Raw genomic sequence first — 20,527 nt, 5'->3', positions numbered from 1 at the left:
GGCTGTGTTCCCTCCCTGTTGTTTGACCAAACTGGGAGACCAAACTGTGGCGGAAGTAATGAAGGTAATGGTGACCTCCTTCAAAAGGTCCCACGCCTGCCACACTCAGTGTCCCCAACCCTGCAGCAGGCCACCGCCAACCCACACCTCCTCCAGAGACTCCTGGACATTCACAGGCAAGTCTGAGTCAGTCTCTTGTAGGGTCACTACTCCTTTCATCTTCGTCCATGAAGACCACTAGTAAATGGTATGTTCTGACCACCAACAAAACTTAAGACAACTACCTGGGAAGAAGCGAACTGGTGTATAGCTCCCCATAACCCACACTGCCCCTCCATTAAAGGGCCTGGTGGTGGAAACTATTTTACCATCTGACATACTATGTATATTTTACTTTGCTCACTGTGTTGACTTTATAATCATCACCTCAATTAGGATCCAATCTAAGGCAACGGTTTTTGTCAGATCTGTTCACTGTTGACTCGATGGACATGAGTTTGAGCAAGCTCCAAGAGTTGGTGATGGACAGGGAAGCCTGGCGTGCTGCAGTCCGTGAGATCACAGAGAGTCGGACACGACTGAGCGACTGAACTGACCATTCACTGTCTTAGCCCCAACATCAAGGACAAACCTGACAAAATAAGTAACTGTTGACACCTTCAAGATAACCTACACCCTGCATAAAGGTATGAAATTCTGACAAGTTTCAAACTGTAAATGCAGAAAAGACTGCCTGAGGTAAGGTCCTATTCCATGTCCATACTTCCCAACTACAATTCAGACCAAAAATGTCAACTCTATACTTTTAGCTCCTGCTCCAACTTGAACACCATCTTCTCACCTTCTCCCTCCCAAACCCAACCATAATTTATTCTGGTTTAGAACAGTTTCTCACCTTACTGAATATAGATGGGAAAATAATCCTCCCGGTGAGCCTCTTTCAAGGCTACCTCTTCTTTTCTCATTTAAGTGTTCCAAAATTCCTCCAGCCTCATACTTGGATCCACAGGTGTTCTCCCTAGTCTCTTCCTCCCTTGGCTCTTCGGACTAAATCTGCCAATGCGCACCCTATTTCTTTCATAACTATTAAGTAATCCTCATTTCCTCATCTCCGTTTCTTTTCCTCCTCTGCACTTCTTATCCATCATTAGGCCCTTTAAAACTGTTTTAAAAAATTACTGCTGAAAATACCCTAAGTAAACCCAGTGATCATTTTTCAGTTATCAGAATTCTTTACTTTCAAATTCAACTGAGTTCTCAGTTACAACCGCAAAACTGACTATCTTTTTCCCACTATTTTCAACATCTCTTGGACTTGAACCTGTTCCCATGATCCTTAGTTCTCCAAATGGGGTGTCTCACACATCAAATCTCCTTTCTCTAAACTCAGTTGTCTGGAAAGCTCAAACATACTTCTGGATTCCTCTTACCACCTGAGTGCAAGAGACAGATGTGTTCACCATACCCACTGCTCAGCCTCTCATCTTTTTCGAATGATCAGCTCACATCATGCTTCACAAAGAGATTCTCCTAGATGTTCCAGAGATAGCAAAGACTAAACTCCCTTTTCTCCAAAAAAACACCACCGCTTTCCAATCCTACTGTCAAGAGTATGACTACATATCTGGGAGTAACTTTAAAGTGTTGATTTCTTTTCTTGCTCTTCCAGTGATCACTCACTAAAATCATAACAGAAAGACTACTGGGAAGACTGCTGCATTAGAAAACAAGACAAGAAGTTAACTTCACATTATCACCACCTGTCTGTCCAACCCCTATTAACAGTGCCACCTATGGCTCCCAAATAAAAGCCAGATCATTTAAAAAACCATTGCCAAATGGTCTTCACCAGCAAGACTTTCCAAAGCATTTGTAACAATTTTCATTACAACTTAAATCTAGAATGGTATGATATATTGATCTGATAACACTCTCAAGGGCTTCCCTGATAGCCCAGTTGGTAAAGAATCCACCTGCAATGCAGGAGACTCCAGTTCGAATCCAGGATCAGGAAGATCTGCTGGCGAAGGGTTAGGCTATCCGCTTTAGTATTCTTGGACTTCCCTTGTGGCTCAGCTGGTAAAGAATCCACTTGCAGTATGGAAGACCTGGGTTTGACCCCTAGGTTGGGAAGATCCCCTAGAGGAGGGAATGGCTACTCACTTCTATACACTGATCTGATAACATAAAATACTGTATTTCAATCATAAGGCATTATCTTCAGAACCTTACCTTTATACCTGTTAACCCAGTGGCCAACTGCACAATATCATATGCAAGTTTGGATTTTTCTGCCTCCACAAATGGATCAGAGAATGCTCGGCCATGGAATCTTTTAAATCCTTGGACTGTGTTCTTTGCATTGGAAATTACCTAAGAGAAAGGATATCAGAGTTAAAGAGTAGAAAGACTATTACAACAGCAATTAAATTGGGGGGGAGATTCAAAAATCTCAGGATTAAATTAGAATCCTTTTCATGCCACAACCTTTCCTTCCTAGTTTGTTTCCTCCAGCACTAAACCTTTCTAAATGATGCCTTCTGAAGTGAGGAGTGATGAACCTATACAGGTCACATAGTGGCAGGCTAGGACCAGGGCCCAGTTTGTCTTACTTCCTCAGTAAGACAGATCATTACCCTTCATACTTCTAATGAACCTTTATATTAAATAATTTTTATCTTTTAAAAATTACCTGTAGTTTGTGATTCAAACTTTCCAGGAGTCAATCCAACAGTATATATTAATCCAGTTATTCTAGTGAATGAAACTTACCATAAAGAAAAAACAGATGACACTAAGCCCACGAAGACAAATGCAGATAAACTAACACAGTATTATTTATCACAACAGAAAATTGGAAAAGAGCCTAGAGGGTCAACGACAGGGAAATGAGTAAACAAATTATAGTCTATCCATACAATGGACAAATTATTTTAGAAGTCTGGAGACAAGTATCTCTATGATATGATGTCACCTTCTTAGAGTGGGGGAGAAAAACACTTATATGCTTATAATATAAAAGGTTACACATTAAGACAGTAACAGTGATTTTTGGACAATGGTAGGATGCTAACTTCTAAATGCCTTATACTCGTACACCTGCATTTCCTAATGTATCTCTAACAAAAACTACTGTACTTTATGAAAAAAATGCTGGCAAAGATATTCGAAAACTGAAAATGAATTTCTGCTCAAGACTTATGGACTCTTCTTCCCAATGCAGGAGTGCAACAAGTCCCAAGGAAAAACAACAACAGAGCTCCTCTGAATCCAATATGTCAAAGGCACAAACAGAAGTTCTTTTGTAAAAACAATATGAAGCCTCCAAAGTCAGGCTCTGCTTCAGTAAGCTGCCAAGAAATTCAACACCACAATAACTATGTCAACCTAGAACTAGGCAGCCAGTTTAGTATAACAACTATTCTCAATAATGAAAGCAAGTTTAAAACCAAAACAGCTCTGTATTTGCTACCTGCTGTCTCCTAAAACATCTTGAACTTTCTGCAACTTATAAAACACCCAATTTAATTAAAAATCAATTGGTCAAGCACCATTTGGTGGGGGCTTATAAATCTTAGGCCCAGACTGGTCCAGAAAGACAGTTATCATTCTATTATGTTGCTCCAGACTGAACTATAGAAAGATCTAACATGGAACTCCTTAACTTTATAGCAACCTCAGGCACTGAGAAAAATACAACTCTTCAAGTTCTGCTGCTCTGCTTACTGAGAAACAAGCAAATAAGTCAGGCTCCTGGTTTAAAAGTAAACTAACGGTAAGTGTGCTTCTCCAAGTATGCTTTCCTTCCTTGAGAACCCTGATCAACAAGGTCAAATCTAGAGACAACACTGACCCTAAATATGAGTAAGATGGAAATTCAACAAGACAGATTTTACCGATTATTTTAAATATCCAGGGGGGAAAAATTGTTAACAACAACTCAGGAACAAGTAAAACCTTGCATTAACAGTGTCCAGGTAAAACACATCCTGGTAGTTTGCATTAAACAGACCACTGTTCGTGCTATTTTAAAAAGCTGTTTGCTTCTCACTCAGGTACATGAGAATAGGTTTGTCTCTCAGTTGTACACGTAGGGGCTCCCAGTGCTCCACACACAATGGGCACTGAAAGAGCTGCTGCATGTGAAGGATGGACCAACCACAGAAATAAGAAAAAAAACAGAACTCTACCTGGCTTTTAGCTGCTGCTCCAATTGAGCGATTCTTAGGTCCAAAAGAAATGCAAGCCCTAAAAGATAAAACAAACATTTAAGCATTAAACCTTACTGCAACATTAGATCCAAAACCAGAGCAGACAAGATTTCTGAGTCTCAGCCAAAAAGCCCTGTTTTTTTAACTGCACACAATAAGTCTATGATTTTGACCTTTCTACTGAGTAAAACTGTCCACGGAATGCACTGCTTCTTAGAATAATGGGAATTCTGTCACTGAGATGTTGAAGCACAAGTCTGATATGACCATCTGTCTAAAAGACTAGAGAAAGGTGGACTAAACCAGTCTCCACTATCCTCTAATTCTTCAAGTCTGGTGTTCAAAATTCCAACAGAAAATAATATGCTGTCATATTAACACATCAATTAAATGTTCTTTGTGTTTTATAAACAGCTCATAACTTCGCCAAGAAAGTAGTCTACAAGCCCTGAAAACAACTCTTATCTTATTGTAAATATATGGAAAGTTATTTTTCTACTAGTTTTCAAGGACTCAATTTTTCTTTTTTTAAAAAAAAGACAATTTCTGACAAGGAACTTCATTCCCACTTCTGAACACATTCCTCCAAATCAATTCATATACTGCCTGCTGGTTTCACCTATATGACACTTATTTTAGAAAGCAAAATTTATACCTGCTTAAAGGTATAAATACTTTAAAATACCGTGTTTAAGCTTAGAAAGTCAGTTATACTTGGGAGTTGATGCCTCTGTTATCACGGCCTCTATGCTTCTCCCTGTGTTTCACTCTGGAACCTTGCCTGTGTTCCCTTTACTCTCATATTCTTACGTTGCCTCCCTTTCCAGGGGCAGATTTCTCTCAAACTAAGATCAAATTCACCCATGCCACCCAAAAAATTCTAAAAGACAAAGTTCTTCCCAGAGTCCATTTCCCCCTCAGGTTAGTAAACCCTTCTACTCCTACATTATTACTAAAGTAATAAATTGCTTATGTGCACTATCTTATTTAATCCTCATAAGCACCCTATCTTATTTCTACCGTATAGAAGAGGAAACTGAGTCCATAAAAAGGTATTATAGGTAAATGCATCCCAAGTCATAAAATCTGAAAACAACAGGAGTCAGGACTATAGATCATTTCTCCACTAGCTAGCTTTCATCTCCCTAGCCTCCCTGGACCCCTAATTTTTCTAATTTAGTGGAATGAGGAGGAATGAAGCTCTGGCGCCATACTGCCTTGGTCCAAATCTGACACAGTTAAATAGAACCATTTCACTTAGATAAACTTACTCTGTGCCTCAACAGCCCTTTCCAAGTCCCAGAGCAGTTATAGGCAGCTATGCCCTGTATCCATACAGTATAGTCTGGGATCTCATGAGATTTCCTAAGAACTCTAAGCTCTACAGGCCAGGAACATGCTGGGAGAGCCCTTCAAGAAGCACAGGTGTCAAGATCAGCCTTCCTGCAAATAGACGACCTATCACTTAAAAAAAAAATTTCCTGAGTACTTACACTTACCTGTCTCTCCTATAGTGGTGCTAGAACCTGCCTGTCAATGTGGCAGATAACAGACATGGGTTCGATCCCTGGGTCATGAAGATCCCCTGGAGGAGGGCACAGCAACCCACTCCAGTATTCTTGCCTAGAGAATCCCATGGACAAAAGAGCCTGGAGAGCTCCAGTCCATAGGGTCGCAAAGAGTCAAACATGACGGAGTGACTGAACACACATGCATATCACAGCCCATAAAGCCCTTTAGGAAACTGCCCACTGTAATCTCATCCACTCCACTCACCCTCTCCACTGCTTCTAGCCTATACATGCAAACATACATCTTTCCAAAAGCCATCAGATCTGAATTTCTAAGATGTATCCCAACAAAACTAAAAGCCCATATTATTCATCTTTGTTTCCTGCAGCCGTTTTCAAATCTTCATCTCCTCAAAACAGGACAAGCTCTAAGCATGAAAAAATTAATGTCCCCAACTTTACTTTTATAAGGTTTAATTTTCTACCTTGGTAACTGTTTTGCTTCTACTTATCTTCCAAACAAAACGAATTACCAACAAATAGGGTCCAGATTCCTTAATGTAGAACTTAAGGCCTCTCATAATTCCAACCCCACTCCCATTTTCCAGCTGCATCTCATGCACACTGTGCCTCAACACAAGTCAGGCAGTCTTCCAATCTTCCTGCTTTGCTCTATCACTCTCACCACCTGAAATGCCCTGGTCCTTCTAAATCTCACTCATTTCCCAGAAACAGCACACACTTTGTGATGTTTGTGATGCATTCCCAATTCCTCTCAAGTAGAAGTTAATCACTTCAACCTCTTACAACTTACTGGACTTTGGGCAATGCAAATGTAGAACACGTCCACCATCACGCAATGTTCTACTGTGCAGAGCTGCTCCAAGCAATGTTCTGTGTGAAGTCAGTTAACATTTTCACCTATCCTTAAAAACGACATATCCTTAACAGTAATAGTTTGCAAGTGTCTCATAGATTTTGAAAGGCCGAATACAAGTTTGTCTCAGTTCAAATTATTCATCCTCTTATTTGTCTATGCATGCACATGCTACAAACAGTTCCCCACTTCTGCTACAAAGCAATCAAATCTTACTAATGGAACATCAATCTTTACCACATAATATAGCACACACCTCAAACAAAGCATAGCTCTTGTAAAGTACTGGCAGAGTTCACACTCTTGTCATATTGTAGAAAATCACTAATATATTATTATATAACGTTTACATTCTAAAACAAGTTCTGTAACAAGCCAACTATTACACTACAGAAAGAAATCCTTGGCTTTTCCACTCTATCAACTTGACTGAGTACAACGTATGTACAGTTTGAAGGGGAAAAAAAGGGCTCAGGCTCTAGAATTAGACAATATGAGTCTGTCTGAATCCCTTCTCTAGCTTTCAAGCTGTGTGACCTGTGGTATTTAACGTCTCTGAAATTCAATTTGCTCATCTCTAAAATAGGGAGGATTACATATGGTTGCTCTAAGGACTAAATCTGTTGATCCACTTTTGAAAGTGAAAGTCGCTCAGTCGTGTCCAACTCTGTGGGACCCCATGGACTGTACAGTCCATTGGAACTCTCCAGGCCAGAATACTGGAGTGGATAGCCTTTCCCTTCTCCAGCGGATCTTCCCGACCCAGGAACTGATCCTAATCGAATCAGATCCTGCATTGCAAGCCGATTCTGTACCAACTGAGCTATCAGAGATCCACTTTTAAAGGGCTTTATTATCAGAGACTGGCACATCAATAATATTAGCTATTATTAATCCTCCAACAGTTTCAAGTTTTATACAAAAAACATACCAACTAAGGAGTTCCCCAATGGCTTAGTGGTTAGGATTCAGGGCTTTCACTGCAGTGGCCTGGGTTTAATCACTAGTCAAGGAACTGAGATTCCACAAGCTGAGCAGATGGCCAAAACAAGATGAAAATATACCAAATAGTTTGCCCTGAAAGTTCTACTTCACCTTCTCAAACTATTTACTAAAACCCACTCAGTCATCTTTAAATCATAAGAAATAAAAATTCTACCATTTCCTTCTCAACAGGACAACTGAATGAGATCAGTATGTTAAACAGCACTAACCGCAGAGGTTTTTCAACTACAAGCTTACAAATATTTAAATATGAAAAGGGTCCGAAAAGATTACATCAGATACTGGGGCCACCACTAGAACAATCTCATTGCAGAAAATTAGCAAAGTGTAAAGAAGAAAGTAAGTATTATCAGCAACTCCACAACCAAAACCCTCCCCCCATAAATGGCCACCACTACCATTTAGGTAAGTATTTCTATCCAATCCTAATAAATAATTATTTTAAAAACAGAAGCTACATACCCCCAGTAAATTTGTTTCTCAACAAACATGCTCTAAAATCTTCAGTAACTGAATAATTCTGTCCGAGTTTTGATAGCAAACCAGATATTTAAAGTAAACATGTACCACTTACCACTCACCAGGATATTCAAAATTTGCACACAGCCTATATGGAATCCCCACGTATGGCAGGAAGCCCTTCATCCAAGCAGGTCAAGTTCTCTTGTTCTACAGCTTTCATTGTTGAACCTTTCTATGCCAGGCAGTGCACTAAGCATTCTACATTTGCTTCTCCCACACACTCTGAGAAAAGAACTATTACTGACCCTACTTTGTAAATGAAGAATTGAATAAAGTCGTTATGTGCCTAGAAACATAACTAGAGTCCAGCATTCAAAATCAGGACTCTCAAACTCCAAATCCTATCCATAAACATACTTTTGTAATGCTTACAAAACCCTCTAGATTTATCCCTACTTCTATGCCTTCACTGAGACTGTCCCAATCCAGGCTCCGTTATTCTAACCCTATTTGCAAGTCCCAGTCCTGCCTTTCCATATCACCCATCCCCCACTAATGCTCCCTCTCCATTCAACTTGTACTTAATTAAGGTATGTACTTAATAACTTCACCTGTAATTATACTCTACCCTTATTCTATTTACTGTTGCTTTCATACTTCCAACTAGACTGATTCCAAGAGCCCTCCACAGTAGGGCTCTTTATCTTACACTTCCCCTATATTCCACACAAGGCTAACAACGCTGCTAAGAACAGTAGTACTCAAGACACTTGCTACTTGACTGATACTACTTTCCCTCCATTCCAAATTACAGGTTGACATCAAAAAGTTAATTTAAATCAAGTTCAAGACATCTCTGTTCTAATCTTTAAGTCCTAGAAAAAATAATCCATTTAAACTAGGTAACAATGTTGTTCTCCTTCCTGGGTATGAGATACCACTGACCAAACATTTATGCACATTCTAATAGGATATTACCAACAGCTGCAACCAGCACAGATCCTTAAAAGGTAGCTTCATGTTTATATGTGTGTGTAGAACTGTTCTCAGGATATGAAGACAGCTGTTGCTCTAATTCAATGTTTTAAACAATATAAGAAAATGAGTTTTACAGAGAACCTACAAGAGTATTTAGACTATTAAATAAGAGATAATGGTGAAACTGGCATGAAAATGGTTACATTAATTAGTGTATCCCATGATCACTGCCTTAGCCCTGAGCTAGGAATACCCCAAACAGTATCAAACAGAACTCATACTTGCAGGCTGTGCAGTTTCTAAAGAACTGAACTCCTGAGTCAATAAGATTTGAACATTAAAAGCTACATATCTGGTAAGTGCTAAAGGCAAAGTTCCATAGATTTCCTCTTACTGTCCCAATGTAGTCTGTTAATAAAGAGAAATAATAAAAAATACAAAAAGGTAATAAAAGCAGTATTAAACACTTAGGGAGTATTCTAAATACTTTATGTAATTTTAACTCATAATCCTCACAAACTCCAGTGAAACAGAGAAATCACTTATGTTCCTGGTGTGAATTAATCTCTTAAATTTTTGTAAAGTATTCAGGCAATATGCACTGAAATTCTAGGCATATATATATCCTTTGTCCAACCACATCTGGAAATCTATCCAACAAAAATAAAAGTATTAACATGCAAACATAAATATAAAAGACTATTTGTTGAAGATTATTTCTAATTGCAAAAATTTAGAAACCACCCCAACATTTGAGTAAAGCATGTTCAAGTCATAATATGGACTCATATACTTGAGGTGACTTCGTATTTACTGACTCTGAAAGATGTCTAAAACATAAGTGAAATAGTTACAAAATACTGTATGATCTTATTTGTTTATACGGGTATATCTGTATATTTACAAATATGAATATATACATATATTTATATGTATATTTGTATAAATCTAGAAAAGTCATGAAATGATATATATGTATATAACAGCAAATAATTAGGTAAGAAACAATTTTACTTAGTACTTTATTTTGTTGTTGTTGTGGCAAACAAGTATTTTGTTAAGTCAGGAAAAAAGTTATATCGGAAATCCAATTTAGAACCTGATGACAAAGTTTCTGTAGACTATGCCCACCAATTCTGTATACAAGCTTTTTAGTTCGAGTCTTTTTTTAAACTACTTTGATAACCTTCACAATTATATATGGGAAGTGTAAGTAGTCTAAAGCTTTGGTTAACAAATCAACTTTCCTTTTCATTGAACCCAAAAGATCCAAGTCATCTTGCAGCTCTACACAGATCTACAACATTTATTAAAGACATTTATTCTAGAGAGGAACGCTTTTCTTGCACAAATAACGTATCAGAAGTTAATCTGCCAGTTAACCAGAACCTATACTTATTTTCAGCTTTCCCTCTCAAAGGTAGGTATTGACAATTTCATCTCTTCAAATTCCTAATATATTGTTCTATTAGGAACTAAGTCCATGAAAATAATATAAATTATTCATATACAGAATGCTTTTCTTAGGTAACTCATCTCTACCCTGTAAACTCTGCATAATGCAGTCCAACTCTCCTCTAAAGTTTGGCAGTCCGTTAACATTTCAATTCCAAAGCTTTAAGGTTGTACTCTTTCTATTATAATAATCCAACTAAACATAAAAATAGGCTTTCCATCTTATACCAAAGCCTATGGTCATAAAATGTCAACACTCATAATTTAGAACTCCACAGTTTATCTCTAAGCCGCCCACACTTTCCTCCCGGTTCCATACCAGTGGAGAGCAACAGCAACTCCCACGTGGACCAAATATTGCAGTAGCCTCCTAAGTATCCTCGGGTGCAACAGGCTTCTCTCGCCCTTCTCAAATAAATCCACTCTCCACAAAAAAAGCCAATCACATTTTTAAAGTATCAATTGAATCACCTCCCACAGCACCTAGATAAAAATCTAAGATTTGCAATGCCTTACCATGATCTAATCCACCCTGCCTAACCTCTCTCTAGATTCAGTTCAACATTCCTTCAAATGGCCAAAATCCCCTCAGTAGTGTCAAATGTGCCAAGTTCTGGTCTTCCTCACCTGCTATTTCTTTTGCCTAAACAACTCTTGCTCACTCCCACCACAGATCTCCATGGTAAAACCCTATTCATCCTCCAGGTTACATCTTAAATGACACTTTTTTAAGAATGCTTTCCACCAGCCCTCATATCCACTTAAATTAGGTCCCCCATCACTGTTTTCCATACTTTCCCATCAGGGTCCTTACCGCAGTCAGTAATTATACATTTAACATTTGGCTCTGCCCACCAGGCATGTGTCCATGATGGAAGGATCTTATTTGCTGAGAAAGCAAGGATCTCTTTCAGGTAAAATTCAACTAGCCCCTCAAAAATGGAAATCAAATCCTGTCGTACCCACATACTGAAATGAGTTACGTCTACTGCCATACCACTCTGAACGCTCCCGATCTCATCTGAAATGCGTTACTTTCATAATACTCAATCCTCCATTTCATTCCACTCTCACACTCAAGCAAACCTACATCAGTCCCTGTGTATGTTTGAGGTATAAATCCATGCTTTGGTAATTACTTAAAAAAAAAAAAAAAATCAACCTTTCTGACCCCATGTTCTACTTAACCAAAGACTCCAAGACTAAAATCGAAGCAAATCAAGATCATAATTCAAAAATTTAAAAAAAAAAATCCTTTCTGCCCCCATGTTCTACTTAACCAAAGACTCCAAGGCAGAAATCGAAGCTAATCAAGATCATAGTTCAAAAATTACTTGAACGTATGGCATCTAAGTTTCCAAGAGATATAAGGAAAACTATTTTTAAACAGACATTCTTTGTCACAATTACATGGTTTATCTATCCTTTCCTGAAACAACTCTTTCAGTTCCAAATGATGAGATTCACGGTAATTCTGTTACAGTTCCTATCTGTCTAAAGGAGAAGGATGGGGCATCATAATAGTCTAAAAAGAAAGGTCAGGAACATTTCATTCTAATACCTGATATTCTTACCTTTGGAGCTAAATAAAATATGCTCACTTCTAGGTGGTAAAAAGACCCAAAAGTTACAGGATTAACTCAGTGCTCTAGTCCTTTTAACTTCTTGAGGAAAACTATCTCTACAGATGAAGCACAACAGGATCCAGAAAGACAGTAACAAACAGGAAATTAATGCTTAAATACTTTAAAAACTTCAGTGTACAATACACTTGCCTGGAAATACAAATTAGATGCACTATTACAAACTATGAAGATGGGAGGGTGGGGGATTGGGTTGTGGCTGTTAATGAGTACAGGGTTTCTCTTGTGGGGAAAAGAAACTGTTAAAATTGTGTTGATAATTGCACAACTGTGACTACACTAAAAATCAATTGTACACTTTTAAAGAGTTAATTAACTGTACTGTATGTGAATTATATCTCATTAATGCTGTTAAAAACTACAAAATTGAGAAAGGAACATCAAACTGAGATTTTGAATCTGGGATGGGTTTTCGGGGAAGCACTTGGGTTAAGTCTAAAATAAGAGGTAGAAATCTGATACGTTTAAGGAAAATATTGTCAGTTTGGTAAACGGAGCAATCGAGTTGGCCAGAAATCTATCGCTGAAGCTTAACAAAAACCAGGGCAAAAAAGGAGCCTTAGAACAGAGGCCCTTAATGAGACACAATGAGAACCAAACAAATAATACGAAACTTCTTAAAAGATTTTGTCCAAAAGGAAGACAATGATTGAAAGGTACCTCTAAGTATACAAGCAGATTCTTACTTACCCTATGCAAGGAAAAACGTGGGTGAGTCATTATTTTTTTTAGTGCTGTCTCTTTATTGGTCCCATAACTTACTATAGGTTCTTCTAAAAGTCAAAGTGAGCCCCTGTGTCATTCATTAACAATTGGGACCAACACCCTGGCTGGAATGTATATTACCGTAAAAGTGGAACGCTGTTGGGGTGGATGCGCACAGGATAGCAGAAAATGACAAAACACAGTTCAATACACTACTGAAGCGACGTGAAAAACCAAAGTGAATGCAAAGGTATCCAAAAGGCATCGATTTTATTATATCTTTTTCTGAATCTTTCCGTGCCAAGCCAATCTTGAGATCTCCGGTGCTCCGACTCCCTCTCTTCCGGGCGCCACCCCACCCCCACTCACGTGGGACTCTGGCCGCTGCATGGTCTTACGCCTGCCGGCAGATGCCAGAAGCGGTTCAATTAAACTTTTATTAAGCGCTTGCTGTGTGCAAAGCCCCGAACTCTGTGCTGGCCTGAAGAAACGTTAGTACACTCGGCGCCTACAATGTGCCTTCTCAAAGAGGGTCTCGGTCCATCCCACATCCCAAGCCTGCCTTCCCTCCAGTTCCTACCCATGGCCTCCAATAGTCCAAGGAACCACTCACAGCCCTTGTTCGGCCGGCCGGTCACAGAAAAAAGGCGTCGCCCTTAGCGCAGACCCACAAGAAGGGTCGCAGCCCCTAATGACCTAAAACCCAATGGGGTTCCCTACCAACCGGAGCCTCGGCTCGGAACGGAGGTGACTGGCCGGTCCGCGTTCCCCAAACCGCGAGGGTCACAGCCCGGACAAGCGCTACCTCCCCACCCCCAGTGCACGCGGCTAGCCTGGCCCACACTCACGGCGTGCAGCGGTCGCTGTACTCATTAGCGATCGTTTCGATGCCGCCGGCGCGGGCTACAGCGACGTAGCAGCTCTGGAACCCCAGGTCTATGCCCACCACCGACATGGCGCCGGCTACAGCTCAGGCTCCAGCCCAGGTCCGGCCGGCAAGAGAAGACACGGACCCCGGCGGGGCTGGCGCGCAGAAAGCTGGCCGCGTGGGACAGGGGGACCTGGGATAGTGGGGGACGTGCGAAGATCCGCGCGAGCGCCTAGGGTCTCGGAAAGAGGGCAGCGCTGAGGGCACTGCTCAGGCCGGCTCCGGCTCAGCGGCCGCACAGTGGGCGCCGGTAGCGGGGGCGGAGAAGATCTCGAAAGATCTCGTTGCGACGAGAGTAAAGCTGCAGCGCGAGAACTGAGAGGGAATGTTCTCGCGAGACCCTGTCTCAGCTGCCTTTCTTCCTGAGGCTCCGCCCCCCAGTTACGTACAAGAGTGCGTCAAGCCCAGGCCCAAGATACAGAGGAGCGACAGAGAAGCCGAAAGATAGTTGGGAGGCGGAGCTGGTCACTGAGCCTGCGCACAGAACGCGCCGCAGCACTCCCTGCAGCGGTAAAGAGCAGTGGAGCACCTCCTTTCCAGTAGAAAGTAGGAGGGAGAGCAGTTTTGAGGCAAAAACTGAGGAAGTGCTTCTGGCCTACTTCCGTCTTTTTTATTTATCTCAAAGGAAGTTCTGGTTGTGGCACCTCCTACGCCCCACCTTGTGTAGGGAAGTGGGATCGCAAAATGATTTTCAAAGTCCAGAGGGACTTCTCATCTACTCTGCTTGGGGAAGGTTACTGGGCGAAGGAGGCCTCCTTTGAAACGCGACCCTCAGCAGAGTGTTCGATCGAGCTCTGTCAAAGACAGTGCCCTCTGCACCGGAGGCCAGGACTCCACCTTGTTTTTTGTTCGTCAGCCTTGTCGCACCCTTTTCTGAACCACTCTTGCAGTTAGGTCAGATTGAGGGGCCTACAGCACGTAAGACTTTCAGCCCCCAACCCATTCTAACCACAAGTCTTGAACTCGATTCCTGACACACAGAAATAGATGATATGCTCCTGGTAAGTGGCAGGATGAAATTGAAGGTAGCCACCTCATGCAAAGAGTTGACTCATTGGAAAAGACTCTGATGCTGGGAAGGATTGGGGGCAGGAGGAGAAGGGGACGATCGAGGATGAGATGGCTGGATGGCATCACTAACTCGATGGACTTGAGTCTGAGTGAACTCCGGGAGATGATGAACAGGGAGGCCTGGCGTGCTGTGATTCATGGGGTCGCAAAGAGTCGGACACGACTGAGCGACTGAACTGAACTGGACTGAATCTTCAGGGCCCCTTACTTGCTTGGGCATCTGGAAGAGAGAAGCTTCTGAAAGTGGCTTCAAGGTGTGGAGGGGAAGCCACCTGGCAATCAGGAAGCAATTCTAAGTATTCAGCATTTCTGATGAATTGCTGAAAGATAGCTCAGAAAACAAGGAGTCTGAATCTCCATGTCTCCACTGATTTGTTGTGATGTCTTGTTACAAGTCGGACACGACTGACTAAGCACAGCACCTTGTTATAAGTATTTACTCTGATTTTTTTAAGGGCCGCTGACACTGAATAAGCCTCCCTGTCCATCACCAACTCCCGGAGTTCACTCAAACTCAGATCCATCGAGTTGATGACGCCATCCAGCCATCTCATCCTCTGTCGTCCCCTTTTCCTTCTGCTCCCAATTCCTCCCAGCATCAGTCTTTTCCAATGAGTCAACTCTTGGAATGCATGAGGTGGCCAAAGTTACCTTTAGGAGCTTAAGTCCCCTAAAACCCAAATCCAACTGGTCACAAGAGTAGGTAAAGGAGTAAATGGAGTCCCAGTGACAGGTAGCAAGTTTGAGCCACTCATAATTGGGAGGGGAGAGGCAGAGAAAGCTTTTTATGTTTGAATTTTTCTTATTTTGCCATAAAATATGAATTTTATTTCATACCTGCTACCTAAGAAAGCTCCTCAGTCTCTAGGAGCAATGCCTAAAACCCAGGTTGTGTGCCTTTAAACTCGTTAGCTACCACATGTGGTGGTTTAGTCCTTAAGATGTAGCCTACTGTTTACGACCCCATGGACTGTAGCACACTAGGCTTCTCTGTCCATGGGATTTCCCAGGAAGAATACTGGAGGAGGTTGCCATTTTCTTCTCCAGGGGGTCTTCCCAACTCAGGGATGGAACCTGGGTCTCCTACATTGCAGGTGAATTCATTACCAACTGAGTCAGGAAGGAATCACCACATGGTTCTCAAATTTTGGCTGAATCATACCTGTTTTTGTCTTCAAAAACAAGTACAGAGTGTGCCCTCAGGCTATAATAAGAGGTGTAAAGACAGAAAGAAAACCTTTAAAAAAGAGGGCAAGGACAGATGCTATACACCCCTATTCACAGTGTTACCACAACAGTCAAAGTTGGGAATAACCAAATGTCCACTGATGCATGAATTTTTTTAGCACGTGGTATCAGTTCAGTTCAGTCGCTCAGTCGTGTCCGACTCTGCGAACCCATGAATCGCAACACACCAGACCTCCCTGTCCATCACCAACTCCCAGAGTTCACTCAGACTCACGTTCATCGAGTCAGTGATGCCATCCAGCCATCTCATCCTCTGTCATCTATACCCTGCTTATTTAATTTATATGCAGAGTTCAGTTCATTTCAGTAGCTCAGTCGTGTCCGACTGCGACCCCATGAATCGCAGCACGCCAGGCCTCCCTGTCCATTACCAACTCCCGGAGTTCACTCAAACTCACATCCATCAAGTCAGTGATGCCATCCAGCCATCTCATCCTCTGTCGTCCCTTTTTCCTCCTGCCCCTAATCCCTCCCAGCATCAGAGTCTTTTCTAATGAGTCAACTCTTTGCATGAGGTGGCCAAAGTCCTGGAGTTTCAGCTTTAGCATCATTCCTTCCAAAGAAATCCCAGGGGTGATCTTCAGAATGGACTGGTTGGATCTCCTTGCAGTCCAAGGGACTCTCAAGAGCCTTCTCCAGCACCACAGTTCAAAAGCATCAATTCTTCGGCACTCAGCCTTCTTCACAGTCCAACTCTCACATCCATACATGACCACTGGAAAAACCATAGCCTTGACTACAGCATATGAAATGCCAGGTTGGATGAAGCACAAGCTGGAATCAAGATTGCCAGTAGAAATAGCAATAACGTCAGATATGCAGATATCACCACCCTTATGGCAGAAAATGAAGAGGAACTAAAGAGCCTCTTGACAAATGTGAAAGAGGAGAGTGAAAAAGCTGGCTTATAACTCAACATTTTTAAAAAAATGAAGACCATGGCATCTGGTCCCATCACTTCATGCCAAACAGATGGGAAACAATGGAAACAGTAAGAGACTTTATTTTCTTGGGCTCCAAAGTCACTGTGGATCATGACTGCAGCCATGAAATTAAAAGACTTAGAAGCTTGCTCCTTGGAGGAAAAGCTATAACAAACCTATACAGCATATTAAAAAGCAGAGACATTACTTGCCACCAAAGATCCATATAGTCAAAGCTATGGTTTTGCCAGTAGTCATGTATGGATGTGAGATTTGGACCATAAAGAAGCCTGAGCGCCAAAGGATTGATGTTTTTGAACTGTGGTCTTGGAGAAGACTCTTGAGAGTCCTTTGGACAGCAAGGAGAGATCAGTCAATCCTAAAGGAAATCAATCGTGAATATTCACTGGAAGACTGATGCTGAAAGCTCCAATACTTTGACCACCAATGTGAAGAGCCAACTCTTTAGAAAAGACCCTGATGCTGGGAAAGATTGAAGGCAGGAGGAGAAGGGGACGACAGGAGGAGATGATTGGATTGCACCACTGATTTAATGAGTTTGAATAAGCTCCAGGAGACTATGAAGGACAGGGAGGCCTGGCATGCTGCAGTCCATAGAATCACAGAGTCAAAAGTGACTGAAGAATAAATTCACCTATGACGCAATATTATACAGACTAAAAGGAACAAAATCCTAACACACTGCAATATGAATGAGCCTTGAAAACACCATGCTAAGTCAAAGAAGCTAAACATAAAAAATATATATATTGACTATGTTTACACGAGGCGCCTAGACTAGGCAAATTCATAGAGATAGAAAATAGAATACTGGGAAAAGAAACTTAAAAAAAAATGGAATAGTGGTCACTAGGGGCTGGCTGGTGAAGGAGATGCAGGTTTGATTCCTGAGTTAGGAAGATGCCCTTCAGGAGGGAATGGCAATCCATTCCAGTATTATTGCCTGGAAAATCCCATGGATGGAGGAGCCTGGCAGGCTATAGTCCATGGGGTTGCAAAGAGTCAGGGGAGACTGAGCGCACACCCACACACACGTGTGCGTGCAAAGGGCTGGCTGGTAGCTGGGGTTAGAGAGTTATTGTTTAATAGGTACAGTTTCAGTCTGGGATAATGAAAAAGCTCTGAATGGATAGTGGTGATGGTTGCACAACAGTGTGAACATACATAATGCCACTGATTTGTGCTCTTTACAGTGGTTATAATGGGGCTTCCCTGGTGATCCAGTGCAGGGGACCCGGGTTCAATCTTTGCATGCCATGGAGCAACTAAGCCCATGCATCCCAACTACTCCAGAGCCCACAGTCTGGAGCCTGCAAGCCATAATTGCTGAAGCCCTTGAACCTAGAGCCGAGGCTCTGCAGTAAGAGAAGCCACCACAATGAAAAGCCCACATATAGCAATGAAGACCCAGTGAAGCCAAAAATAACTAAATAAAAATAAATTAATTTTTAAAATGGTTAACATGGTAAGTTTTCTTATGTATATTTTGTTTCACTTAACCATCCTTCCTCTATCTCCTATTTTTTTCCCACCTAGACAGATATCAGTAACACCAAAGATATTATTGACCTTGCTTATTACAGAGTCCTGTCTCCATCTGTCTACTCTGGGTTATTAAGCACTGGACAAACAGAAACCAGTCTGTAAGCAGACTGGGTGGGGGAGGGGGGCACTTCGTGAAGAAAAAGAACCAGGCATGGCTTTCTTGATGTAAGAGATGCCATTTTTGGTGGAAGACTTTTTTTTGACCTATGCCTGGGCACAATGCTTTTGACTCTGTGGCTCACAATAAACTGTGGAAAATTCTGAAAGGGATGGGAATACCAGACCACCTGACCTGCCTCTTGAGAAACCTGTATGCAGGTCAGGAAGCAACAGTTAGAACTGGACATGGAACAACAGACTAGTTCCAAATAGGAAAAGGAGTATATCAAGGCTGTATATTGTCACCCTGCTTATTTAACTCATATGCAGAGTACATCATGAGAAACGCTGGGCTGGAAGAAGCACAAACTGGCATCAAGATTGCTGGGAGAAATATCAATAACCTCAGATATGCAGATGACACCACCCTTATGGCAGAAAGTGAAGAAGAACTCAAGAGCCTCTTGATGAAAGTGAAAGAGGAGAGTGGAAAGTTGGCTTAAAGCTCAACATTCAGAAAATGAAGATCATGGCATCAGGTCCCATCACTTCATGGCAGAGAGATGGGAAAACAGTGGCTGACTTTATTTTTCTGGGCTCCAAAATCACTGCACATGGTGACTGCAGCCATGAAATTAAAAGACGCTTACTCCTTGGAAGGAAATTTATGACCAACCTAGATAGCATATTCAAAAGCAGAGACATTACTTTGCCGACTAAGGTCCATCTAGTCAAGGCTATTGTTTTTCCAGTAGTCATGTATGGACATGAGAGTCGGACTATAAAGAAAGCCTGAGCACAGAAGAATTGATCCTTTTGAACTGTGGTGTTGAAGAAGACTCTTGAGAGTCCGTTGGACTGTAAGGAGATCCAACCAGTCTATCCTAAAGGAGATCAGTCCTAGGTGTTCATTGGAAGGACTGATGCTGAAGCTAAAACTCCAGTACTTTGGCCACCTGCTGCGAAGAGCTGACTTATTGGAAAAGACCCTGATGCTAGGAAAGATTGAGGGCAGGAGGAGAAGGGGAGGACAGAGGATGAGATTGCTGGATGGCATCATCGATTTGATGGACATGGGTTTGGGTAGACCCCGGGAGTTGGTGATGGACAGGGAGGCCTGGCGTGCTGCAGTTCATAGGGTCACAAAGAATCGAACACGACTGAGCGACTGAACTGAACTGGGCACAATGCTTGCCCTGTTCAAACAGGTCTCAGTAATTAACCATATTATCATAAGGAAAGTGAGGGAATGCAGGAATAAAGGAAAACTAGTCAAGAAACAAAAGTTCAGCAGTAGAAAACAGAGTTCTGGTTCCTTCTCAAAGGACATACATAATCTGATACACATCTTTTGAGTTCTATGGGAACTAAGGCCCCTGCCAAGGTGGAGGATGGAATGATGACGTTTCTTTTCTGACCCTTGTGGCTTCATTCACAATGTGTCTCAATTCTATGTCGAGAATTCTCAGCTCAAGCCCCTTCATGAATATGCATACACTACACAAGGCCTTTCATGGATATGCATTTACCCTTCCTTAGCTTAAAAATTCCGCAATTTGGTGTTCAGGGAAACACTGTTTTAGAAGATATCCCCAGTGTTCTCCATTCTAACTGCATGTAGTAAATCCTCTTTTCTCCCCATCTTTGGCTTGGTTGATTTTTAGCTCAACATCCACCAAAAGTAGAACCCAGTTTTCGGTAAACAAGCCTACCCTAGGGTGAAGTGTCTAAACTACCTAAAAGATCACTATGTCTGGGTTGTGGCCTCTCTGTCTTTTATCCTGTGGGAGGCCTCGACAACCTTAAGCTAAACTGGCAGAAACACATCCTTGATCTGTCTCAAAC

General features: G+C 41.7%; 1 protein-coding gene across 2 annotated transcripts in view; it reads right to left on the bottom strand.

The window, feature by feature from the left end:
• HSPA4 (heat shock protein family A (Hsp70) member 4) overlaps positions 1 to 14,000 on the bottom strand; it is a 48,853-nt gene extending 34,853 nt beyond the window's left edge. For both annotated transcript variants that reach the window (XM_068981346.1, XM_068981347.1), the window contains exons 1-3: positions 13,696 to 14,000; positions 4,191 to 4,248; positions 2,233 to 2,373 (exon numbers count right to left, since the gene is read on the bottom strand). In XM_068981346.1, the coding sequence (XP_068837447.1) occupies positions 2,233 to 2,373; positions 4,191 to 4,248; positions 13,696 to 13,802 (306 nt within the window). In that variant the 5' untranslated portion in view covers positions 13,803 to 14,000. The remainder of the gene's footprint in view (positions 1 to 2,232; positions 2,374 to 4,190; positions 4,249 to 13,695) is intronic.
• Positions 14,001 to 20,527: the final 6,527 nt, after the last annotated feature.

This window comes from Capricornis sumatraensis, chromosome 9, assembly GCF_032405125.1.
Source record: "Capricornis sumatraensis isolate serow.1 chromosome 9, serow.2, whole genome shotgun sequence".
Taxonomy (NCBI): domain Eukaryota; kingdom Metazoa; phylum Chordata; class Mammalia; order Artiodactyla; family Bovidae; genus Capricornis; species Capricornis sumatraensis.
This window is presented reverse-complemented; position numbering and strand designations above follow the sequence as displayed.